Source organism: Lithobates pipiens, unplaced genomic scaffold, assembly GCF_037356315.1.
Source record: "Lithobates pipiens isolate NorthernLeopardFrog02 unplaced genomic scaffold, aLitPip1_a1.2 Scaffold_8, whole genome shotgun sequence".
Lineage (NCBI taxonomy): Eukaryota > Metazoa > Chordata > Amphibia > Anura > Ranidae > Lithobates > Lithobates pipiens.
In genome coordinates this window covers 127,873,654-127,899,904 of record NW_027507903.1, presented here as the reverse complement: position 1 = coordinate 127,899,904, position 26,251 = coordinate 127,873,654, and the positions used below count along the sequence as shown (strand labels likewise).

Here is a 26,251-nt window from a genome sequence, read left to right as displayed (position 1 = left end):
CAAATGGACACATGGCAAAAAATAAATAAATAAAAAAACCTGACAGGGGTTGCAATCCTCGATCACTCTTCACAAAATAAAATAAAATAAAAAAGATTGCCTATAGTCCCTTTTTGAGTGTATATACACTGAATGTCTTGCCTATAGACCCCTGTGTTTATGTATGCAGCTCAATGGGTGGAATGTGAAGGAACGCTTCTACAAAAGGCTGATCGCAGACTAGCCCATCCAAACAGGGAATTGTCAGGTCAGACCATTCATTGCTCCCAATGCATTGCTGGGGACACTCACCCGTTACCCCTCCCGCACTGCTCCTCTATGGCAACTCTAGACGCCACAGCACGCCGTTTCCGGGTCACCTCACCCGGCGCTAGAGAACCCTCACCACATAACTGTTCTCAGATGTTGCTGTATTCATGTCTCTAATGAAGAAGACATATTACTGGGGCTAAAAGGACAAGTGTGGTTCTTTGGGCTTCTAAAAAATGGCCGCCACTAGAGTCCTCGCCGCTCCCATGTGCGGACCTCCTTTTCCGGCTCTCTATCACCTCTACTAAATGAAAGCGGTGCGCCGTTCATAGTCCTCTCAGTGCGCATGCGCGGTCTCTGCTCTTAGGCATCTGTTGCTAAGCAGAGTGAAGTGGATGGAGGTGAGTGACGCTGATCATAGGAGAGGATCACATCGTACATCGCTAGCTCCAGTCCTATGTATACAAGGTATGTTCTGTGTCCGTCTACTTCTCACCCACAGTGACTCCACAAGGTGCCCATTCATTAGAAGATGTTGTGTCTGGTGTGTATTGGAAAGGATTGGGGCTCCATAGATGAATGGTCTGCTTGTGGCCCCCACCAGACGGTGATAAATCATAGGGCCCCTGTGCTGGAACACTGTGTGCCCCCATTCAAGAGATGAGGAGTAGACCGGACACCCGATTCCCCCTCTTCTCATAATAGGACACGAGATGAAGGCTAGGGTTAGAAGCTGCGACTAAATGCGCTACTTTTGGTAAAAAAGGGATCTGAATTGAGATTGCTTTTCAGAGGATATCGCTAGGCGGTGAGGAGGAGATCACCACCTGTTTTATCCCCATTAATGGCGAACAAACGCACCACAACTTGCATGTGGTTGCTGGGCATTGCGGCTCTTCCCCATTCACTTGAATATGATGCTTTTAGGCCAGTGATCGCAGCATGTTGGAGAGTTTTTGGTGCAGACGTAAAGCATGCGGTTTAGCGCACACAAAAATGCACAGTGGGTGTCTTTGAAGCAGATCTTTGCTGCCCCCCCCCCCCTATTTTTTATTTTTTTCCTTTACCCTTGTTTACTGGGAGGTGTGTTGTGCACATTTCTAGATACTCCCCCCACCCAGCAGATCCAGGGTTGTCCCGCTCAGATCCTCTTGTCTTCTGCCACCACTTTGCCCCTTGCCGCCATGTTGTTTGTGACATCATCAAGAGGCCCGTCGACTCTTCTGGGTTCAGCTGGAGCATCTCCCAATGGTGCGGCACTGGACACTCCCCTCCTCCTTTGTGGGTGAAGGGCACAGTGAGAACAGTGCACATCATTTACCTAGGTAAGTGATGTGCATTGGGGGCACACATTTTTCATAAAAAAAAACAAAAACAAAACTCTATTCAAGTAGAGGAGGCGTGAATTGGAGTTAAAGTGTTACTAAGCACACAACGGTAAAATCAGTCTTCATATGCAGTAAAGCGTGCTTGCTATACTCACTATGGAACCTAAGGGGTTAATTCCTTGTATTGTGTAAAAAGGCTGTGTGATCTGTCTCTCTGATCCTCCCATTCTTTTACTGTCCCCAATCCATCTCCAGAACAGAGCATTAGGGGACAAGCTGCACATGCTCTGTTTGGTGTGTATTTTTTTTTCTTCTTAGGAGAGTGCATGTGATCAGCACAGGGCCAATCAGCACTGTACAGACAGAGGGTCAGGGGTCCTGCAGCCTTATAGGTCAATCAGGGGAAAATGAAAACTCCTCCTACAAGCTTTAACCAAACACTGATAGAAGTCACAAGACTGCTCTAACTGCTAATGAGAAATTATATTTAGCAGTTTATATTTAATAAAATAATTGCATGTCCATGTTCTGTGTACTGTGGGAGACCAGATATAGTGAATGCAGGGTCCTGGGTAACACTTTAACCACTTCCCACCCAGCCTAGCCTATAGCAGAATGACGGCTGGGCGGTGGGTCAGTTATCCTGACTGGGCGTTATATGACGTCCTTCAGGATAACAGCCACCACGTGCCTATGAGTGGTGTGGCGTGTCAGTCTGACACACCGCTACACCGATCTCGGTAAATTACCACGTGATCAGCCGTGTCCCATCACGGCTGATCATGATGTAAATAGGAAGAGCTGTTGATTGGCTTTTCATCACTCACGTCTGTCCGATCGGCGGCTCTCCTGACAGGGGGCGTCTGCGCTGATTGTTTATCTGTGCCGCCCCTCCTCAGATGCCCAGCATGTGGCCATCCACATGTGAAAAAATATGCCCAAAATATGCCAATCATTGCCCACAAATGGGCACTGACTGGCACATTACAAGACAGTGATGCTCAGCAGTGCACCCAGCAGTGCCCATCAGTGCCCCCTATCATTGGTGCCCATCAGGGCCACCTCATTGGTGCCCATCAGTGCCACCTTATCAGTGCCCCCGTAAGTGCAGCCATATCAGTGCCCATCATTGAAGAAGAAAAAATGCTTATTTACAAAAAAAGTAAGTTTTATTTTTATTTTTTTTCAAAATTTTCGGTCTTTTTTTTTTTAACTTGTTGCGCAAGAAATAAAAATCGTAGAGGTGTTTGTGGAAACAAAATGATAAAAAAAAATTTGGGTACAGTGTAGCATGACCGCGCAATTGTCATTCAAATTGCGACAGGGCTGAAAGCTGAAAATTGGTCTGGGCAGGAAGGTGTCTAAGTGCCCGGTATTGAAGTGGTTACATTTATTCCAAGGGTGAAGATCCGAAGATTTATTCTAAGAATTAACTACACCTCCATACATCTGCCCTCTGATTCCTCCTGTATTAAGATATATTGTAACTGTACTGTTTCCCATAACATTGTAAAGCACTGCGCAAACTGTTGGCACTATATAAATCCTGTATAATTCTGCTAAACTGCAGTGCGTTTCTCTGCAGGTTGGGAATGCACGTGATTTTGTGTGCATTCTCCAGCTGCAGAGATGTGAACCTAGCATAAGGGGGAGGGGGACAGTTGAGGGGAGCTAAAAGTTTGGCTTATCTGTGTGTTTTTAAGCCCGCAACCACACACCTGTTATTTGTTTGAAGTCCGATCGTGTGTATGAGGCTTTACTCGTATGGGATGTACAGATAAGCAGATACACTGACAGTAGAGCAATCTCCTGATCACTGGTGCAATGCTTTACAGACTCCTAATATTATAAATTAACTTTTTTTTTTTTTTTTTTACCTGCAAAAAGCTGTGCATTTATTATTTTTTGTACAAAGGTGAACTTATCCTTTTAAATAAATATTTTCTAAAAACCGCTCCAGGATGTATAGTTCCTTTGCTTATAAAGGGATTTTTCTTATTGTTTGCAGAATTATATGAAAAAAGACAACCCTGTTTTTACTTGATAAAACGAAACGCTTTGTAGAATGTTATCTCCTTTTTTTTTTTTTTCTTTTTATAAAGGTGGAACGTCGCGATACGCACACTGACTGCAGCCTTTCTTAATATTCGCCTGTATTATTCTTTTTGATGTCCATGAAAGTTGTCACCAACATGGCAAGAGATGGGCAGGTAGTCACTGAGATTGATCAGGAGAAATATGATGCTGATGAGAATGTCAAAATCATCTGTCTGGGAGACAGCGCAGTTGGAAAGTCAAAGTGAGTAGTGTCTGTGTAAGCACCATGTAAAAGTCACACATTTCCTCCTCTTTTTCTTACACCTGACCTGTGTTTTTCCCATACTGTGTAAAGTAACAGCCTTATGTTATTGTATGCAGCGTAGGTTGTTTTATTATTATTAGTAGTAGTAGTTGTAGTATACAGGCTTTATATTGCACGAATAGTTGGCTCAACACTTTCCCATACAAAGGAAGACAGTACAGTTACAATGCAATAAAATACAAGATGATTAGTAGGATCTAGCTCTTAAGAGCTTACATTCTAATAGGGAGGGTCAAGTGGTACAAAAAGTGAGGCATAAGCTTATGCTGATGGAGAAAGTAAAAGTTCAGATTTTAGCTGGAGGTGGATAGACTTTCTCGAAGAGATGAGTTTCCAGGGATTGTCCAAAGGTGGCGTCACACTGGCCTGCTGCAGTCTCACTGCGTTTTTGAGCAAAGTGCAGCTAACCCCGGGTTTTCATGGGGGTTAGCTGCATTTTCCTATAGCCTTCCTTGAGGTCCTGGGGTGTCAGAAAGCGCACCAAAACTCCTGCATGCCGCATCTTTGGTGCGCTTTCTAAAACTGCAGTTGATGGAAAAGCACAGCTAAGCCCTTGTACACACGGTCCGAGATTCCGACGGAATGTGTCCGATCGGACCGTTTTGTCGGATATTCCGACTGTGTGTGGTCTACATCGGACTGTTTCCGTCGGAGTATCCGACAGACCAAGTTTTCCAACTTGTTGGTAAAATTTTCCGACAAAATGCTCCGATCGGACATACTCCGATCATGTGTAGAGAATTCCGATCGGACAAAGTGCCACACATGCTCAGATCAAATTCCTACACCAAAGCTATTGGCTACTTGCGTGAACATAGCCCCGTCGTAACGAAACAAGTCATCACGTGGGATTTTCTGACAACTTTGTCCGACCGTGTGTATGCAACAGTTTCGGACAAAATCCGTCTGACAAAATCCGACGGATTTGGTTGTCGAAACCTCCAACCGTGTGTACAAGGGCTAACCCCCATGAAAACCGCAGGTTAGCTGTGCTTTAGTAAAAGCGCAGTGGGGCAGTATGACACCTCACTAAAAGTGGAGTGTGTCTGTACAGTTCCTAACTTGGCTGACAAAGTGGTGGGGGAACCAGTGCAAGGCAAGTACATATACCATATGTTCCATATGGTAATGTGGATGGGCAAAGTACAAGTTCAAGTTAAGTTTTTAAGTACAGTAAAACATAGCAGTCAATCAGATTGAGGGCCTATGCACGCCATGTGAAGTGACCTGTGTTTTTCTGCACCAGATTAACGCAGGTCGCTGCAAGAGCACAAAGAAAACAATGTGCCTCATTCACACTACAATGTTGTGTACATGTGTTTGTAAGATGTAACCTGTCTGCATTTTAACATATAGCACATTTAAATACAATGCAACTGAAAGTAAGGGAATATATATATATATATATATATATATATATATATATATATATATATATATATATAATTACACACATATTTATTTTTTATTATTATATATAGATTAAATTGGTAGCCTTTGGACCCTTCCAGGGACCTGTAACTTCACAGTGCATGACATAAAATTGTTGCTGATGTACATGAACATGCCATGTAACACAAGATGCTTTTTAAATGCGCATCAACACACATGCATTTTTGATAAGCTGCGGTGAGTTTGTATGTGCAGCATGGTGTGAAGGAACCCTTAATCTTGTCTTGATCTGATCTAGCTGAGTGAATTCTGATTGTTATGGTTTTAAGGGGTTGTAAAGTCAGAAGGATTTTTTTATCTTCATGCATTCTTTGTAATCCAAAGATGGTATCCTCAATTTAAAATGCAAAAGAGGCCAGATAGTACATTATTGTTTTAAATATAGAACTTTATTGTAGGTAAACATCAGGGTTCTCACAATTTATGAATGGGAGAAAATAGGAAGCGCCACCTGAGTGTAGTATTAAAAGCTGCTTTAATGGCAAGGTATCATAATACACTTACAAGAAGTAAGAACATAAAAAGCTTATCTGTATAGATGTGTGGAGGTCCCTGGGTCTGGATCTGGTCACTGTGTATGGCTGTGAGATGTTTTCCTTAGTGGCTGTACACGTCCTGTGTACACCAAGAGGGAGCAGAACTCTGCATCAGACACTCATGGATGAGGTCACAGGAATCGCAGAAATGCATCTGGGGTAACGTCCACAGAGAGGGAAAGGAGAATTGACAGGCTGCAGGCTACGCGCTCAGAGCTTCAGCTCCTTCCATTGGCCTTCTATTCTACAGGCCAATAGAAGGAGCTGAAGCTCTGAGCGCGTAGCCTGCAGCCTGTCAGTTCTCCTAATCCAGGCCAATAGAAGGAGCTGAAGCTCAGGCTGCAGGCTACACGCTCGATCATTTCTCCTAAAAGCAGGCCAATAGAAGGAGCTAAAGCTCCAAGCGCGTAGCCTGTAGCCTGTCAGTTCTCCAGCAGGCCATTAGAAGGAGCTGAAGCTCAGAGCGCGTAGCCTGCAACCTGCCAGTTCTCCTTTCCCGCTCTGTGGACGTTACCCGGATGCATTCCTGTGATTCATGTGACCTGTGGCGTCATCCATGAGTGTCTGATTCCTGTTCCCTCCTGGTGTGCACAGGACATGTACAGCCACTGAGGAAAACATCTCACAGCCACACAGCCATACATAGTGACCGGATCCAGACCCAGAGACCTCCAGATGGACTCCACACATCTATACAGATGAGCTTTTTATGTTCTTACTTCTTGTAAGTGTATTATGATACCTTGCTATTAAAGCAGCTTTTAATACTACACTCAGGTGGTGCTTCCTGGTTTCTCCCCTTTTTGTCTTCCTTTATACAGATCAGCTCTGTGAGGATAGCAGCCGCCGATGCCCTGCTATTAATTCAACACTCTTTACCTTTTTTATCTGGAAACATTTAACCCCCGAATCCCTGACCTTACTATGGACTTTTGATACACGATTGTGATTTTTATTTTTATTTTTTCTCTGTTCATATTCACCTGTGTTTGCGCTATTAGTAATTGTTACCTTTCTCGCACTTTATATGTGCTTGCAGGGCACCAGGCTATAGAAAACATGCAATGTTAAAATCCTCTCCAAATGGTTTGCAGGGTTGTGTCGATCAGCAGCTAGCTCAGAGAGCAAGTGACTGTCTCCTCCACCATCCTAGCCCCTCCCCTAGGTGTGACCACACAGGGCGATCACGTGTCTTCCTCAAGGAGATCCGAACAAATGTTTGTATGGAAAGTCTACTAGTGTATGGCCAACTTTAGTCTACCAATCACAGTGGTGAAACAATAGGAGCAGGAGACAAGCGTGAGTGGGCAGAGCTGGCTGCTAATTGCTTCTTAAGCCCCATTTTCAGGAATCCCAGAAACCTGTATGGAAAGTTAGACCTAGCAGGTAGGCACCTGTAAGTACTAAATGCAAATAAAAAAAATGTTTCTATAGCCACAGCAGCTTAAAAATCGCTGGAAATAAAAAGCACTTGGGGCCAGTTCACTTCAAAATGCACTGCAGATGCGATCTACAGCGGGTGTCAATAGAAAGTTAGTGACACCACAAACGCAGGTCGCAGACGCAGTGCAATTACCAGCACCTTATTGCAAAGTACCATAGGATTTGGTTGCATTGTGTTTCTAAAAGTAGTACATGCACTGCTTTTTGATGCGGTGCGATTATATTCCATTCCAAAATAATGGGCTAAAATTGCACTGCACAGGAATGCAAGGCGCATTCCTGTGCGATTCCTGTGTTGACATGGTGTGAACTTACCATTAGAAATGCCATAAACTATAGTGAACCTGTCACTTCTCAACTTTTGCTAGGCCTTCACACTATCCACTGAGGATATTGAGGTATTTTTATTGGGTAGTGGGATGGAGTAAAGCTAAAGAATTTGGAGCCTCAATTTCACCGTAGATTGGGGGGTTTACCAGGCATGCAGACAAGGAGTTTCCATTTATGAAGGCGATGGCAGGCACTTTTGCTCTTAGTTTGGACTTTGTAGTACAGGAATGTTAAGCTGGAACAGAATGCAGGACCCCGACCCCAGTGCTAACCTCTTAACTGTTACCTTTTGAATGCATAAGATGTGCTTTATTTAACCAGCATAACTATTGCAGACTTGCATTATTGCCTTTTAATTGGGTTTATTCCTTTTGCAGGTTAATGGAACGTTTCCTTATGGATGGATTGTATCCTTTATGATCTCCGTTTTTCCTTCAGCCCAATCGTGCTCACTCAAGTTTAACTTACAGTTCTGTGTGCCTTCTAAAAAGTATGGTCTATGCTCAGATCTGAGCTAACAAAGGGACACTAAATTCTGGTTTAAAAAAACTAAAGGGTAACTCCACTTTCATGGGGAAAAAAATAGCAAATAAAGAAAAAATAATCACAATTATGATACAAGTCATATTGTAATTGAATGTTATTAAAGATGACCCTTCCTTGCCTTGTGTTTTAGACTAGCATTTATACGCTATGTTATATTATATTTTTCTTTAATCTGAACCTAAACCATTTCACCTCTCTCCATAAACAAAATTGTCTTGCTACAACCTCTAACCTTTCTGCTCCATGATTGTATTGCATAGTATCACTATCTGCTTTAAAGCTAGCATGGTTTGAGCCTGGTGATTGAACGATGCTGAGGTCTAATATGCAGAAAATGGGCACTGCTGTATGACATAATGTTAACTGTTCTCAATCCTCTGAAAGCGTTTTGTATTTTACCTTTGGACCCTTTTCACACTGGGGCCCTTTGCTGGCGCTACAGCGCTAAAAATAGCTCCTGCAAAGCACCCTGAAAGAGCCGCTCCTCACGCTCCAGTGTGAAAGCCCTTGGCCCCGAGGGCTGGAGTGGTGCACTGGCAGGACAGTAAAAAAAAGTCCTGCTAGCAGCATCTTTGGAGCGGTGTATATACCGCTCCTGCCCATTGAAATTAATGGGGCAGCCTGACTATACCGCCAGAAAAGCGCCCCTGCAGCAGCATTTAGCGGTGGTTTTAACCCTTTCTAGGCCGCTAGCAGGGGGGTAAAACCTCCCCGCTAGAGGCCTTACAACCCTATTATAAAGATTGCCAGCAGCTTAGTGTTGAGTGGGTCAGAAAACCTTGAATAATAGAAATGGAGTGATGCAGAATTATATGGGATTTACTTATCAGTAAGTTTGAGAGGGGATATATTTAGTGGTAAAGTTGTAGAGCCAATTAATTGAAAATAATCCCAATTAGAGAATATCTTTTATATAGTTGGTTAAAATAAGATATTTCTGTTTGTATTACTTTTCTTTTTGTTGAACCTTAACTTGTTACAGTCGTCCTCAGCAGCTCTCAACCTTTGCTCTGACACTCTATAAATATACCACGACTGTGGATGACAAGACTATTCTTGTGGGTAAGTGCTATTAAAGTGATTGTAAAGTCTTGTGTTTTTTTTTTTTTTAACAAACATGTTATACTTACCTCCTCCTGTGCAGTTGGTTTTGCACAGCACAGAGCAGCCAGGATTCTCCTCTTCTTGGGTCCCTCTTTTCTGCTCCCCTCCTATGGAGTGCCCCCTCACCCAGCAGCTCTCTGTGGGGGCACCCAAGCTGAGTCATAGCTCTGTGTATCCATTCAGACATGGAGCCCCGACCTGGCCCTGCCCCCTCTCTGCTGATTGGCTGGCTGACTTGCCGCTGCTGTGTCCCAAACGACTTAGACACTCATGGACATCGCTGGAGAGAGACAGGGCTCAGGTTGGTAATGGGGGGGGGGGGGTGCTGCTGCTGAGGAGGCTGCTATATACACAAGTTTTTTTTATCTTAATGTATGGAATGAATTAAGATAAAAAAAACTTTCTGTCTTTACAACTCATTTAACACCTACAAATAGTTTTTTGCTAAAGTTGTGCATTGACCTTAAATCTTAACTCTAAACAACTAAATCCAGAGCTGAAATATGTACTGTATATATAAACTGTTTGCCTGCTAAAGTATTTGTAATTCTGTTCAGTTGGCCTTGTGATAACATAGCTTTGCCACTTTAACTACCTCATAGGGAGGTGGACGTCTGCAGGGAGATAGACATCTGTTTCTGAAGTGTTTTTTTTTATAAACATCACTTCAGAAGTCGCCCTTGGGCAGCCAGTTAATAGTGTGAATAATAATAATGTGAATAGTGCAGTTATCTGACAGCTCAGTTCACAGGCACAGTGTACAGAGCTGATCCAAGTGGTTCTGTACCGTCTGATCTCTAATAGGCCAATAAAAATAATCACAATGTAAACAGTGTAGTGTTTACATGTGTGAAACCTCCTCTTCCTGTTACAGGGGAGAAATGGAAGATCAATCGTAAGTTCAAAATTAGCAGCAGACTGAAGGCAGTGGGGATCTGATTGTGGGATTGTTTTTAAATGCTAAATTCCGCTTTACATAAAAAAAAAATAGTGCATTGTCAGGCTCCTGCACACACTGTCTACAGCTTTGTTGCCCATGCCTCTGTATGGGTTGTCATTTTCAGAGCTATAGACGGTGTGAATGAACTACAGGCGTGCTGATCAGCCAACCCACATTTCATTTAAAATACAGTGGCAGATGGTACTTGTAGGTTATGCATTCACAGAAATCTGAATGACATGACACAGCTGTTTGGGCAGAGCCCAGCACAACCGCACTTTTTTCTTAAAAGTGACAGCGGCTACGAGGAGAAGAACCCCTGACCGCTGTCACTGGGGGAGAGGGCAGAAGCTGGAACATGTTACATGTACCACCCGTATATTTAAGGTGAACTTATCCTTTAACCTTTTTACCGCCTTCTTCTCTCCTACACTACTGATATCCATACTGTCCTGTATTATACTTGTATATTAACCCTATTACCTCCCTTATCCTGCAATATCACTGTATAACCTCCTATTTTCCTTGCATGATCTGTACATTAACCATTTGGGCACTGGTGCAATTTATTTTTTTTTTTTTTTCTGTGCGCATGTAAAAATCTTAATTTTTGCTTATAAAATTGCTTAAAAACCGAACATTATATATTATCTGAAAGCAGAGGAGCTGTAGAATACAAAGATAGTTGTTTCAAAATTTTTTATTTTTTTTTTGTGGCACATTTATTAACCACTTGCCGACCAGCGCACGACGATGTACGTCGACAGAATGGCACGGGCAGGCAAATGGGCGTACATGTACGTCCCTTTAAATTTGCCGCCCTGCCATCGGGAGCACGCCGCCGGCGGCGCGCTCCCGCGCTGGTCAGGACCCCCTTGAGTCCGGTCGCGGGACCCACGGACTCGATCGCCGCGGGCATCCCCGCGATCGTCTCACGGAGCGGCCGAATGGAGAAGTGCCGTTGTAAACAACATTTCTCCATTCTGCCTAGCAACTAGTGACGCTGATCTCTGCTCCATGTGATTGGAGCAGAGATCAGTGTTCACTAAATGAAAGCCCAACCCCCCCACAGTTAGTAACACATCCCTAGAAACACTTAACCCCTACACTGCCACCCACTGGTTAACCCCTTCACTGCCAGTGTCATTTACACAGGAATCACTGCATTTATATAGCAGTGATTACTGTATAAATGACTGGTCCCACAAATGTGTCAAAAATGTCCGATGGGTCCCCCACAATGTCGCAGTCACAATAAAAATCGCTGATTGCCGCCATTACTAGTAAAAAAAAAAAAATAATAAAAAATTATTAATAAAAATGCTATTAAACTATCCCTATTTTGTAAACGCTATTTAACTTTTGCGCAAACCAATCAATAATCAATTATTGTGATTTTTTTTTTTTTTTTTTTTTTTTTACCAAAAATATGTAGAAGAATACGTATCGGCCTAAACTGAGGGAAAAAAAATGTTTTTTTATATATTTTTGGGGGATATTTATTATAACAAAAAGTAAAAAATAATGCGTTTTTTTTTCAAAACTGTCGCTCTATTTTTGTTTATAGCGCAAAAAATAAAAACCGCAGGGGTGATCAAATACCACCAAAAAGCTCTATTTGTGGGGAAAAAAGGACGTCAATTTTGTTTGGGAGCCACGCCGAATCGCAAAAAGTGGTCTGGTCTTTGACCAGCAAATTGGTCCGGTCTGAAAGTGGTTAAACTCCTATTTTCAGGAAAAAAATTGATCACATGAATTTAAGTGCAAAGACACATAATATTACTAATTTTTTGTAAATAGATACCATACATGTAAAATCTTAAAAGTGCATGGGTTGTATGAAAAACCTTTACATCTCATAAGTTTAGAGTTAACTGTGAGCCCTGCTGAAATAATTATTCTCACTCTGACATCTGCAGTGGTTACCGTGTACATACACAAGCACACCCTGTGCACATGTTTGCATTTGCGTGTGCATGCAGTGGGGGTTACTGTTGTGTTTTTTTGTTTTTTGTTTTCTTCCTCTAATTTATTTATTTTTGTTACTTTTTATTCATTTACTTTTTTATTTAACCTTATTGTTATCACAAGGGGGGTTAACAAACCCCCATGTAAAAGCATTGGGCAGGTGACAGGTACTCTTTATTGAGACATTGGGGGTCTATTAGATCTCCTCTGCCCTCTGAAGCATGTAACCAAGCAGAGATCTACTCTGTTAGATACTTCCCTGCTGAATCAGCAAGAGAATGACCGCTCTGAAACCAACAGTGACAAAATCGGCTTTAGTGCAGAGGAAATTGGGGAATGAATGTTCTTCAGTCTTCTCTCTCTCGGCTTCCTGAAGCCGATGGATGTGGTCCTGGGAAGAGTCCAAAGAGCGGAACTAGTTAATCGTGTACCGTATCTAATGTTCTAAATGCCATGGTTTAACCACCTAAATACCAGCAGATTTCTTCATTTCCAAAATATTGTGGCAAAACATTAGGTCACCTTGGAGCGTCTACTTTCCACAGTGGAATCATTTCAGGGGTGTTTGCCCTGTGTTGGCATTTTTTATTTGATACGTTTTAGAACAAAACGTAAAGAAAACATTTATTTTATATAATACAACATAACTTAAATAAATGATTATTAAATGCCACCAAAAGAAAGCTATATCTGTCTCAAACAAACTATATAAAACGATTTAATAATTGTCTGTCAATCTATCAAAGCACTGAAAACTGAAATGTTGCCTGATAGTGAAGGGTTATATACAGGTAATTGGTGTCTGATGGGGTGGGCTATGGCAATGCAAAGAATGTTAACTGGGCAGCTTCTTTGTTCCTGTTGCAGTCCTTATCAATAAGTTAAAGGGAGAAATGCTGCTACTTTGCATAGGTCCCATTCTGCCTTAATCTATTTTTGATTCTATGTGTTCTTTTGTTTCAGACTTCTGGGATACAGCAGGGCAAGAGAGATTCCAAAGCATGCATGCTTCCTATTATCACAAGGCACATGCTTGCATCTTGGTAAGCTTCATGCAAATCCGCACACTGAGCAGAAGACATTAAACCTAAAGTAACAAAAACAAAAGAAAAATAAAGACGATTTTTTTTAGGGATGCACCGAAATTTCGGCCACCGAAACATATCGGCCTAAAATGCCCTTTTCGGCAATTTGCCGAAAGAGAAAAACGGCCGATAATGGAGCCGAAAATGGGGCGGGGCCAGGGTAGGGGGCGGGGCTCCGTCCCCCCGCCCCTGGTGCGCCCATCATGAAGAGCTATATCATGCTATAGTGAAGGCGAGCCGTCTCCGCCGCCTGTTTGATCACAGCGCGGGAACATCACAGCTTTCAGTTCAATAGCTGTGTGTTCCCGGCCGCGCACCGTCACGTACAGCCCCTCCCCCTTGTCAGGCACTTTGATAGACAGATCATCCGTCCAATCCTACGGGTGATCTGTCTATCAAAGTGCCTGACAAGGGGGAGGGGCAGTACGTGACGGTGCGCGGCCGGGAACACACAGCTATTGAACTGAAAGCTGTGATGTTCCCGCGCTGTGATCAAACAGGCGATGGAGGCGACTCTCCTCTTCTCTCTTCTGTTTTCTCTTCACAGGTTAGCTGCTATGAGGGGAGACACACACTGGCTGCTATGAGGGGAGACACTGGCTGCATTGTATCAATTGTATCATGTGTCATGTATCATGTGTGCAATTTCTGACCATCTCCTGTACCACGTCTGCAGTCTCTGACCATCTCCTGTACCACGTCTGCAGTCTCTGACCATCTCTTGTATCACGTCTGCAGTCTCTGACCATCTCCTGTACCACGTCTGCAGTCTCTGACCATCTCCTGTACCACGTCTGCAGTCTCTGACCATCTCCTGTACCACGTCTGCAGTCTCTGACCATCTCCTGTACCACGTCTGCAGTCTCTGACCATCTCCTGTACCACGTCTGCAGTCTCTGACCATCTCCTGTACCACGTCTGCAGTCTCTGACCATCTCCTGTACCACGTCTGCAGTCTCTGACCATCTCCTGTACCACGTCTGCAGTCTCTGACCATCTCCTGTACCACGTCTGCAGTCTCTGACCATCTCCTGTACCACGTCTGCAGTCTCTGACCATCTCCTGTACCACGTCTGCAGTCTCTGACCATCTCCTGTACCACGTCTGCAGTCTCTGACCATCTCCTGTACCACGTCTGCAGTCTCTGACCATCTCCTGTACCACGTCTGCAGTCTCTGACCATCTCCTGTACCACGTCCCCAGTCTCTGACCATCTCCTGTACCACGTCTGCAGTCTCTGACCATCTCCTGTACCACGTCTGCAGTCTCTGACCATCTCCTGTACCACGTCTGCAGTCTCTGACCATCTCCTGTACCATGGCCCCAGTCTCTGACCATCTCCTGTACCACGTCTGCAGTCTCTGACCATCTCCTGTACCACGTCTGCAGTCTCTGACCATCTCCTGTACCACGTCTGCAGTCTCTGACCATCTCCTGTACCACGTCCCCAGTCTCTGACCATCTCCTGTACCACGTCCCCAGTCTCTGACCATCTCCTGTACCATGTCCCCAGTCTCTGACCATCTCCTGTACCATGTCCCCAGTCTCTGACCATCTCCTGTACCATGTCCCCAGTCTCTGACCATCTCCTGTACCCTGTCCCCAGTCTCTGACCACCTCCTGTACCGTGTCCCCAGTCTCTGACCACCTCCTGTATAAAAATATTTTTTAAAAACAGTCATTTTCGGTATCGGTGCTGTTTCGGTATCGGTTTTGGTTTTCGGCCTAGTGTATTTTTCATTTTCGGTATCGGTTTCGGCACCAAAAAAACCATTCGGTGCATCCCTAATTTTTTTTTTTTTTTAATATTTAACATACAAAATATGAAGGATTATAGTCTCCCCTTAATCCCTTCATGTCCATGGCTAAAATGAGAATCACGATTTTATTTTTTTTTTTGCTTAGAAGATAGATCACGATTCTCTCATGATTCTCGCAGCGTAACATCTTTCACATTAAAACAAAAAAAAAATTAACTTTTACTGTTTTTTTTTTTTTCATTTATTCATTGTAGTGTATTTTTTCCCAAAAAATTGCATTTGAAAGACTGCTGGGCAAATACAGTGTGACATAAAATATTGCAGCATGTTCCCATGTTGTGCAGACAGCTGGATCCTAGAGAAATCTTCACTGCAGGGATGCCTGTCCTCTCCCTGTCTCTGACTAGGTTGGTAACCACTGTGAGTTGATCAACTGTTCTTAGTAGTTAAAGCTGAGATTTAGCTAAACAAAAAAACCCACAGCTTTTGCCAGATCACTTACCTGTAAAAAAAAGTATGTCTGATGTCTTTACTGCAGGGATGCCTGTCCTCTTCCTTTCTCTGAACTTACAGTGTTGCAGTGATTAACAGCTTCAGCACTTCAGGTGGAACAGCAGTACAGGCAGTCCAACAGGGACATGCCTCCTCCTTTCTCCTCTTTTACAGAAAATGTATTTAATTGATTACATTGCTTGTAGCATGATCTGTGAATGGGGAGAGTCTGATCAGTCACAGGATTATTATTTGATTATTATTTTCCATTCACAGGCCGTGCTGCAAGCAGTGTAATCAGTTAAAGAACATTCCTTAGTGGAGGAGGAGGAGGAGGAGGAGGGGGGGGGGCATGGTCCATATCAGGCCCATCTGAACCAATGTTCTGCTTGAAGACCTAAAGCTGTTGACCATTGCAGTGCCAGAAGTTCAGAGAAAGGAAGCGGACAGGCATCCCTGCAATGAAGACAACATGGGGCATACTTTTTTTTTTTTTTTTTTTTTTACTGAAAAGTAAGGTGACTAAAGCTGTAGGAATTTTTTGTTTAGCTGAATTTCAGCTTTAAGGCTGCATTCACACCTGAGCGTAGCTTTTTCAAGCAGAAAATCATGCGAATTTACCGCGATTTTGCAGCGTTTTTACCACAATTTTGCTGCGTTTTTTACTGCGATTTGCCGCGATTTTGTGCAGGGCAAAAGGTCACCAATATTAAAAGAAGAAAAACGCCCAAATCTGCTCGATTCGAGCGACAAAAAAAGGGTCCGGAACTTGTTTGAGCTTCAGGCGACATGGAGTGGAGATGTGAACCATCTCCATTGAGAATAATAGATTTTTTTCCCCTCTAGCATTTTGTAGCTTCAAGCTACAAAATGCTCAGGTGTGAATGGGGCCTAACGACGAAGATCAGTTGTTCACCTCAGAGTGGTTTCCATTACCAACCTAGTCTCTGGGTTACCCCGTTGGCACTGTAAACAACACTCTATTGGAGATCAGAGCCATCTCTGTCATATGGAGCTACACAGAAAAATACTTTGTCAATTCAGTGCAGGGACCTGCCTGGAAGAACATTACCTTGCAAGTAGAGCTGTTGGGAAGTAGTTAAGGTTCAGTGTGATCTACTATTTTAATTCTTTCTAGCCAACAACCGTTTTAATTTTTTGTTTGAAATCGAAAATCAGAGACCTTTGCTTGTACAGTACATATTATGTGTTGCAATACTTTTCTTCTGTCAAAAAGGTTTATTGCTGTTCATTTTATACACAGGTATTTGATGTACAAAGAAAAATTACATACAAGAACCTTACCAGTTGGTATCAGGAACTGCGGGAATACAGACCAGAGATTCCTTGTATTGTTGTAGCAAACAAGATTGATGGTGAGTCAATATTTTGTAAGGTAGTATCCATTTTCTCACAATGCCTGAACATGTTTACCCTCATTGGGCAAATAATGCATGTCCCCTGTCATCTATATTTTCACTAGTAATTCATCGGTACTGTCACTTTGTTTGTTTTCTAGCTGATCTTCGTATGACTCAGAAAGGCTTTAACTTTGCTAAGAAGCACAGCCTGCCATTCTACTTTGTTTCTGCTGCAGATGGCACAAATGTGGTAAAGGTAATGCATATTATTGGTTATTATTTGTTTTCCAAGTAGTTTTTATTAATGCTTATGTGGTGGAGTCTCCACCCCAAAACCAATCACTGCCAAAGGCTTGTAAAGGACACATTAGAGTTTAGGATTACATGGCGTGAGGAAGAGGGAATGATAGTTGTATTATTGATCTGGATGGAAAAGTCAGAGAGGAGGGTACGATTTGGGGGGGGGGGGGGGGGGGAAGGAATATTATGCAGTTGGATTTTGTATGAGAAAGTTGTATGACATTCTTGCTAAGATGTCAATTAGTAAGTTAGTGATTAGTGGTTGGAATTTGCAGCTGTCATTAAGGATTTGTGCACTTTTTACACATTTACGTTTTTTTTGTGTTTTTAGTTGTTTACAGATGCTATCAAACTTGCTGTATCTTACAAGCAGAACTCACAAGACTTTTTAGATGAAGTGATGCGGGAACTGGAGGTAATTGTGATCCCACTGGAATGTTATAATAATAATAATAATATATATATATATATATATATATATATATATATATATATATATATATATATATATATATTCTTTATTTAAAGCTAAACTCTATGCAAATATACAAAAACACCATATAATCCAGCTGCGTGTCATCAAATCATGACATGTATTTTTATAGATGCCATAAATACCTGAATCAATTTTGATATTGGCGTCCTGCAGTCCTCTGTACAGTAGCATTGCAAGAGGGGCAACACTTAGAGCCAATCATGGCCTATTCCTTAGTGTATTACTATTCAAGATATACATGTGTTTACAAGGGGGTAAAACACAAGGACAAACGTATGACTCTACTGTTGTCTGATTACAGGCATCAGTATGTCCTGGACCAGGCTGCATTTCTGCTCTGTAATGTGAAAAAGAGGTTCAGGACCGGCTTTTGCTGCCTTGCAGGGGTCTCTAGATCACAGGACGGGTTAAAAAGCATTAAAATCCTTTAAGTAAAGCAATTTTAACTATTTGCTTGTATTTAGGCATAGCCTTTCATCATCTATGCCTATGGTTATCATTTCTGATGTTAGTAGCATTATGTTCTTTGTTTCATGTTTGCTGCTATAGCCTGTACCAGGGGTAGGCAACCTTTTGAGCACAATGTTTTCAAAAAAATTGAGAGTGCCTATTTTATAACAAAAAAATGTCAACTTCACACTCAATCACGAAAAGGATTTTTTATAAAATAAATGCTTTAAACTACTTGTACTACTACTAGTAATGAGTAATTAACATCCTGCACTCTCGCACCTCAGATCAGCCCCAATTCCTGCACCTTCACACCTCAGATCACTGTCCCGCTGCAAATCTGTTTCACCACTGTACGCCCCTGCTCATCTGCCCAACCACTGTACTACCCTGTACATCTTCCACACCACTCTACCCCCCCCCCACGCTCATCTGCTCCACCACTGTAAACCCCCTACCTCTGCTCCACCACTTTATCCCCCTGTACACCTGCCCCAGCACTGTACCACTTTGCTCATCTGCCCCACCAACGTACCCCCTTTCTCATCTACCCCACCACTGTACTACCCTGCACATTTGCCCCACCTCTGTACTCCCCTGTTCATCTGTCCCACCAGTGTAACCCCTGTACATCTGCCCCACCAGTGTACCTCCATGCACATCTGCTCCACCACTGAACTATCTGCTCATCTGCCCCACCGCTTTAACCCCCTTTCTCCTCTGCCCCACGACTGTACCTCCTGCACATCCCACCTCTGTCCCCCGTGCTCTTCTGCTCCACCACTGTAACTCCCTGCTCATGTGTTCCACCGATGTACTTCCTTTCTCCTCTGCCCCACCACTGTAACCCCCTGCATATCTGTCCCACCAGTGTACCTCTTTTCTCCTCTGCCCCAACACTGAACCCCCCCATGCTCATCTTTCCCACCACTGTAAACCCCTTTTCATTTTGTACCCAATGCTTTTCTGTCCCATCACTGGACCCCTTCTCATCCCTCCCAACACTGTACCCCCTCTCATCCCTCCCAACACTGTACCCCCTTTCTCTTCTGTCCCACCACTGTAACCCCCCTGCTGATCTGCCCATCAATGTACCCCTTTTCTCATCTGCCCCACCATGGTACCTCCCTGCACATCTGCTCCACCGCCATATCCCCATGCTCTTCTGTCTCTCATCTGTCCTAACACTGAACCCATCTGCTCATCTGCCGCACCACTGTAACCCGCTTTCTTATCTGCCCCACCAATGTACCTCCTGCACATCTGTCTCACCTCTGTACCCCCCTGCTCTCCTGCCCCACCACTGTAACCCCCTGCTCATCTTCCCCACCAATACACCTCCTTTCACATCTGCCCCACTGCTCTACCCCCCCCCCCTCGCTCATCTGGCCCATCACTGAACAACCCCCCCCCACTCTTCTGTTCCACCGCTGAACCCCTTTCTCATCTCTTCCACCACTGTACCTCTCTGCACATCTGCCCCACTGCTGTACCCTCATGAGCTTCTACTCCACCTCTGAACCCCTCAAGCTAATTTTCCCCACTGCTGCACCCTCCTGCTCATCTGCTCCACCGCTGTACCATTTTCTCATCTATGATATGCAGAGTGGGAAAAGGAAGCAGAGATGAGACACATCTACCTGTCCTGGCGCACTCATCCTGCTGATCCACCTATTGCATCCAGCCCACGTGCTTGTATGTAATGTAGATGATGTATGTGATGTCACATACAAGCATTTGGAATGGATGCCCAATGATGAGCTCAAATCAGGGGCATTTTCTGAAAGCAGTGGGCCTGTGAGCAGGATCCTAAGTTGAGGCCCCGCAGCTGAGAAAAAGTTGTTGGGTGTGATTTTCATTGCCCTGAATACTGGCTGTGGCTTAAAGGGACACAGAGTGCCGGGGTTCAGTAGTAAGTGACACAAAGGTTTAGGAATAATTTCAACAAGGTTCCCAGAAGCTCAACAGTAATTCCACAAACTCACCTGATTGGGGTTTTCTCAATCGCAGTGAAATCCATTATTTCTGAGATTGGTAGTGGCAACCAATCGAGTCCTCTTCCGCCAGATGGTGGAAGGGGCTAGCAGGACTGTGATTGGCTTTAGCAGTGGCCAAGACAGTCTTCCTCCTGGAAACAGGAAACACCCCACCCAGCAGAACTGCACCCAATCTCTTCCCCATCACAAAAGCTGACAATCGCAGCTACAGAAAAGTTAGAGAACCAAACAATGTTTCCCATCTTTTACAATGTGTGGGGGCACAGTGCCTCCCCCTCAGTGCAGGTGTGGTGTGGAGAACTCTGAGATTGTAATGCATTAGTGTCTCACTGACACTTCCCTGCGCTGCTCTGCTGATGGGGAGGGAGCCGAGTGTCTGCAAAAGAGGCTTCGTGTGCCACTTGCGGGGAGGTTGAAAATGTAACTGTTTGCCTATAGTTCTGCACTCCTTCTCTGAGAAAATTTTCTTGAAAAGCAGACTGCGCTTGATTGAAAATGACTAATTATTACCCATCTCTTTATGCTGCCAGTCTGTAGGATCTCTGTATATTAATTTAATAAATACAGAAGAGGGTAAATGGTAAAAAATGATGGTCTCCTTGAGTGTATGGTTTATCAAATATTGAACCTAGGCCACTAAACACAATAGCTTGGCTAAACAGGAGCAGGCAGTTTGTCAATATGTGCCAAGATTAGGAAAGATCTTCTTTGGTATGTTCTTTTGTAAAGTAGTGAAGATGCAATATGAGATTGTAAATTGTGAATGTGACTATCATCTGATTCACCACCAGTGATTGTCTATTACTGTTATTTAAAAGCGTACACCAGGAAGATATTATTATTATTTTTTTTCCTAGCTTTAGTTTTGGATCGACTATGGAAGGGCTAGAAACTGTCAAGTTTCTACTGCATTTCTCCACTGGCGAAAAATAAAGTGTATATTATCCCACGCTCCCTAATTTACAAACCAATTTCTATTGTGAAAAATATGATATACAGTCATGGCCGAAATTGTTGGCACCCCAGAAATTTTTCCAGAAAATCAGTATTTCTCACAGAAAAGTGTTGCAGTAACACATGTTTTGCTATACACATGTTTATTCCCTTTGTGTGTATTATGCCGCGTACACACGATCAGACTAACCGGCAGCCTTAGTCCGGCAGACAATCTGCAGGACTATCCAGAGGAGGTCCGTCGGACTTTCCGAACGAGCAGGCTTGCCCACACACAAATGCACTTTTTCGGGCGGACTAGGTGAATTTCTTTTTATTTATTTTTTTTATTATTATTTTTTTTTGGGGCCAGTATGTTTTTTATTTTTATTTATTTTATTTTTTTTTTCCCCTTCATCTCATAAAATCTAACAGACACCTTTCCCACTGGGCGTTTTTTAGGTGCTTTTGGGCTAAAAATAGCGCCTGTAAAGTGCCTGCAAAACGTCTCCCCTGCAGTCTGTGTGAAAGCTCGAGTGCTTTCACACTGAGGAGATGCGCTGGCAGGATGTTAAAAAAAATAAAATAAAAGTTCTGCAAGCAGCACCTTAGGAGTGGTGTATACCGCTCCCCCACCACTCCTGCCCATTGATATGAATAGGCACCACTGCCGAAGCGCATGCAATTCAATTTGGCAGCGGCGCTTTATGGGTGCATTTAACCTCTTCCTCGGCCGCTAGCTGGGTTATATGTGCCCCACTAGAAGCCGAATAGCACCGCTAAAATGACGGTAAAGCGCCGCTAAAACTAGCAGCGTTTTACCGTTGATGCCTGCCCGCTCCAGTGTGAAAGCAGCATTAATAAGTGATATAGAAAATTTCTTACATTTAAACATTTATTAAACAAAACAAACCTCCAATCAGTTTACTTGTATGTATAATTTAGATTGAAAAAAAAAAACCTATATATTAAATAAAAACAGGTAATCAAAACTTTTGGATGAAAAACAAATGGGCTAACTTTACCGTTTTTTATTTTTATTTTTTAAATCATTAGTGTATTTTTTTTTTTTCCCCAAAAAAAATGCATTTGGAAGACCTCTGCGCAAATGCCGTGTGACATAAAATATTGCAACAACCGCTATTTTATTCCCTAGGATTTCTGGTAAAAAAATATACATAATTTTTGCGGGTTCCAAGTGATTTTCTGGCAGAAAATACTTTTAAATCTGCAGATGTTCCTCTATAGGTAAGCTCATATAAGATGGAATAATCTCATAGTGTAATAATTATTAGTTATCCTCGCGCTACAATGACTAGACAAGAAAACTAATATGGTTGCAGCAAAACACAGACAGAGGTGCAAACCCTCCCCTCAAATGTGATAATAAGTAAAAAGTGGTGTTGCGCTCCACAAAAAGTACTAAATTAATTCAATAAATGCATAGATGGTGATAAATAATAAATACCATGCAAGATACAAAATAAACTGTATGTGACTGTTTAAAATCAATTCCTTCAAGGTGTGCGACCTAAAGTGTATCAATACTAATTAAATACTATACAAACCAGTGTAATGTGACCGGTTAGATATTCCAAATCAAAATAATAAAAATATAAAAATATTCCCAATAAAGTGCGAGTAAAGCAAAGTGAATAAATAGTAAAATTACAAATAGGGTTCAACCAGTGATAATAAATAAAACAACACAATAGGATCCAAAGTGTGTCTTATTCCATAAAGTGCATCCAGTGAAACAAATATATATTAATAGAATAAAAAGCACAATCCAAAAAAAAAAGGATTCTTAGAGTGTCTCTATTTATAGCAAAAAAAGCAATCCATATCAAGCCATGCAATAGTTGGGTCCCCACTGTGCTATATAACGGGTTAATTCCCCCGGGGCGGTAAAGACAGGAAAAGCCGTTGTGTCGGAAGCTGAGGAGGATCTATCAAGGAATTGATGAATAATACCGATTATAGTCCCTGATGAAGTCACGTGATCAATGACGATACGCGTAGGATTGGCTTAGGATACCGGAAGTGACGTCCGGGGTACGAACGAGGAGTTCGTTAGTTTTTTTTCGCTATAACTTTGCTGAATATTGTGCTACTATATGTGAGTACCCAGGACTATGTCCTTTCTATAATAAAGTTTGTTTGGCATTACTTCACTATTTGAGTTCCTTTCTCTTTTATGGTGACGATCTATGGTCCATGGCTGAGTACCTAGAGGGGATTGCCTGTGGTGCCTGCACCAGCTGATAACATACATTTTAACCACTGGAACTTATTGCTGTTTACCTGACAGCAGTGAGGTAAGGTACTCAGTGTGTGAACACCTGTCTTGAGGAGTAGAAAGATCACCGGTGGAATTATCCCCTGCTTTCATTCACGGAATTAGCCCTTTATATAGCACAGTGTGGACCCACCTATTGCATGGCTTGATATGGATTGCTTTTTTTGCTCTAAATAGAGACACTCTAAGAATCCTTTTTTTTTTTTTGGACTGTGCTTTTTATTCTATTAATATATATTTGTTTCACTGGATGCACTTTATGGATTAAGACACACTTTGGATCCTATTGTGTTGTTTTATTTATTATCACTGGTTGAACCCTATTGTACTTTATTGGGAATATTTTTATATTTTTATTATTTTGATTTGGAATATCTAACCGGTCACATTACACTGGTTTGTATAGTATTTAATTAGTATTGATACACTTTAGGTCGCACACCTTGAAGGAATTGATTTTAAACAGTCACATACAGTTTATTTTGTATCTTGCATGGTATTATTTATCACCATCTATGCATTTATTGAATTAATTTAGTACTTTTTGTGGAGCGCAACACCACTTTTTACTTATACTCTCATAGTGTAGCATATTAATGGTACCTCATTTATTAAAATGAATGCACTTACATGATAAAAAAAAAACATTCATCGGTAGAAGTGAAATACATCAGGGCCATGGCTCCCACGTCACTTCTGGTTCACTGCACACCTTTTCCCAGCAGTGCTTCTGTGCAGTCACATGGTTTTCTCAGGTCTTGCTCCCTAGCAGAGAGACTCCAGTGGGAGTTCAGATTGTAATTTAGTTTTTAAACAGTAGCTAAGCATACAAATTTAAAAGTTAAAACAAAAAAACAAAAAATGATCCCAAGTCATTGAACTTACCTATGTGTTTTATATTATATATGTTTTTGGTCTTTAACCACTTTGGCTCTGCAAGGTTTTATCCCCTTTGTGACCAGAGCAGTTTTTGCTATTCCAGCAATTGTGCAGTAATTCAACACTATGCTCAAATTACATTTTTATAATTTATTATTTTTCACACAAATAGAGCTTTAACTGACAATTGCACGGTCGTGCGACGTGGCTCCCAAACAAAGTCGACGTCCTTTATTTTTTCCTACAAATACAGCTTTCTTTTGGTGGTATTTTATCATCCCTGGGGTTTTTTATTATTATTTTTTATTTTTTTTTGATATAAATGAAAAAAGATCACAAACTATAAAAAAAATATATATTTTCTACTTTGTTATAAAACATATCGAATAAAACATTTTTTAAAATAAATTCAGAGCAAAATGTATTTTGTTACATGTCTTTGGTAAAAAAAAAAAAATCCCAATTACAGTATATTAGGTGGTTTGTGCAAAAGGTATAGCGTCTACAAGCTAAGGTGTGTGTGTGTATATATACTAGAATTTACGCAGCTAAGACATTATACTAGTAATGGCAGTGATCAGTGACTTATAGTGTGACTGTGATAGGGTGACGGGCAATCTGGTGCTAGCTGATGCTGGCTGAGAGGTGCACTGACACTGTCACTGTAGAAATGACACTGGCTAGAAAGGGGTTAACATCTAGGGCAATCAAAGGGTTAACTCTGTGCTTAACAATGTGTAATGTGCTGTTTTTTTCTCCCTGTGCTTTTCAGGGAGAAAAAAACAGATCGCTGTTCAGAGTACACAGCGTTCTGTGTTTTTGTAAACACGGGAATCTGTATGTGATTGGTCACAGCCGATCAGCTGACTTCAGCCAAAATCATTGGCTGAAATCAGCTGCCACACTCATTCTGTATCCAATCACAGCACAGGTTGGCAGAGGGCATGCACAAGCGCACCCCAGACCTGGAAGAAAGGCTGCATCATATTAGTATGTCGCCCGGCCTGCAGCTGCCGCCCGCTCGCAGTGCTACTACTACTGTGGGCGGCAGCAAGTGGGTAATGTAAATAGATTCTCTTTGATTTTGGAAGTTACAACTTGTTTTTTTTTTTTTTTTTGTTTTTGTTTTTTTGAGCTTAAAATCTATTTTTCTAAATTTTCCTTACAGAATTTTGAGCTTGAGAAGCCTGATGATCAGTCTCAAAATGATGAGACCTCTGAAGACAATGAGCCAAAGAACACTTCATGAGATGCTATTAAAGAGGACTTTTGAAAACAATACTGGACATACTGTAGGTTTCTGTGACATTTACCAGGCCCACTACCTACCACGCCAGGATAACGCAGGATAAGGGACAGACCATGAGGGCTAAACCTCAGTAGTTTTTAAACTCATTATGAAACTAAGTGTAATGATAGGGATTAAATTGGCCTCAACTTTAGAATGTTTAACAGTCTCAGAGAATACATACCCTTGGCAGAAACCAAGTTGTTACTCATGTAAATTTGGATGGTGGCAAAGTCAACTTGGGATTGCTATAGCAAATTTAATTTTGTGGACTGGTCTGCCAAGGGTTAATTTGTCGGATGTTATATGCAATGTCCAGTTGCTCAGAATTGAGTAAGAGATCATGAAGGCAGCTTGTTACTGGACTTTTATGGACACACCGTTACTCAACAAAGAATACTTAAACTTCTAGGAGACATCCTTTAAGATGGTCTGCACATTTCAGTTTTATATCTGGGAGATTGGCAAATTTGTTTTTTGTATTATTCATTAAGACACAGAATCAGAAATAAATGAGCGACAGTTGGGTTTTTATTGCTGCCTACAGCAGAAATTGGAAACCGGAAACAAAAAAAACCTGTTGGACAGCCAGGTGTAACCTCTCCATCACCCATCATGCTCCATTTTTTTTTTTTCTTTTTTACTTCATTGTA

The 26,251-nt window shown here is 42.2% G+C and overlaps 1 protein-coding gene and 1 long non-coding RNA gene across 3 annotated transcripts in view; one reads left to right on the top strand and one right to left on the bottom strand.

Moving 5' to 3' along the window:
• Window positions 1–26,251, bottom strand: part of LOC143962110 (uncharacterized) — a 767,356-nt gene that overhangs the window by 28,783 nt on the left and 712,322 nt on the right. The gene's annotated exons all lie outside the window — the stretch shown is intronic.
• Window positions 595–26,111, top strand: LOC143963705 (rab-like protein 2A). 2 transcript variants are annotated; one of them, XM_077473418.1, is made up of 9 exons: window positions 595–650; window positions 3,680–3,876; window positions 8,078–8,107; window positions 9,229–9,308; window positions 13,222–13,301; window positions 16,860–16,971; window positions 17,115–17,212; window positions 17,588–17,671; window positions 25,479–26,111. In XM_077473418.1, the coding sequence occupies exons 2-9, from the start codon at window positions 3,746–3,748 to the stop codon at window positions 25,557–25,559; spliced, it is 696 nt and encodes a 231-aa protein (XP_077329544.1). In that variant the 5' UTR covers window positions 595–650; window positions 3,680–3,745; the 3' UTR covers window positions 25,560–26,111. The 2 variants fall into 2 exon arrangements, with proteins under 2 accessions (XP_077329544.1, XP_077329542.1); XM_077473416.1 differs by having other exon boundaries at window positions 602–717.

Coding starts and splice junctions, on each gene's coding strand:
- LOC143963705 (XM_077473418.1), top strand. CDS start 3,746: ATGTCCATGAAAGTTGTCACCAACATGGCAAGAGATGGGCAGGTAGTC. Junction 8,108..9,228: donor CGTTTCCTTATGGATGGATT/GTATCCTTTATG, acceptor AACTTGTTACAG/TCGTCCTCAGCAGCTCTCAA. Junction 17,213..17,587: donor ATGGCACAAATGTGGTAAAG/GTAATGCATATT, acceptor TTGTGTTTTTAG/TTGTTTACAGATGCTATCAA.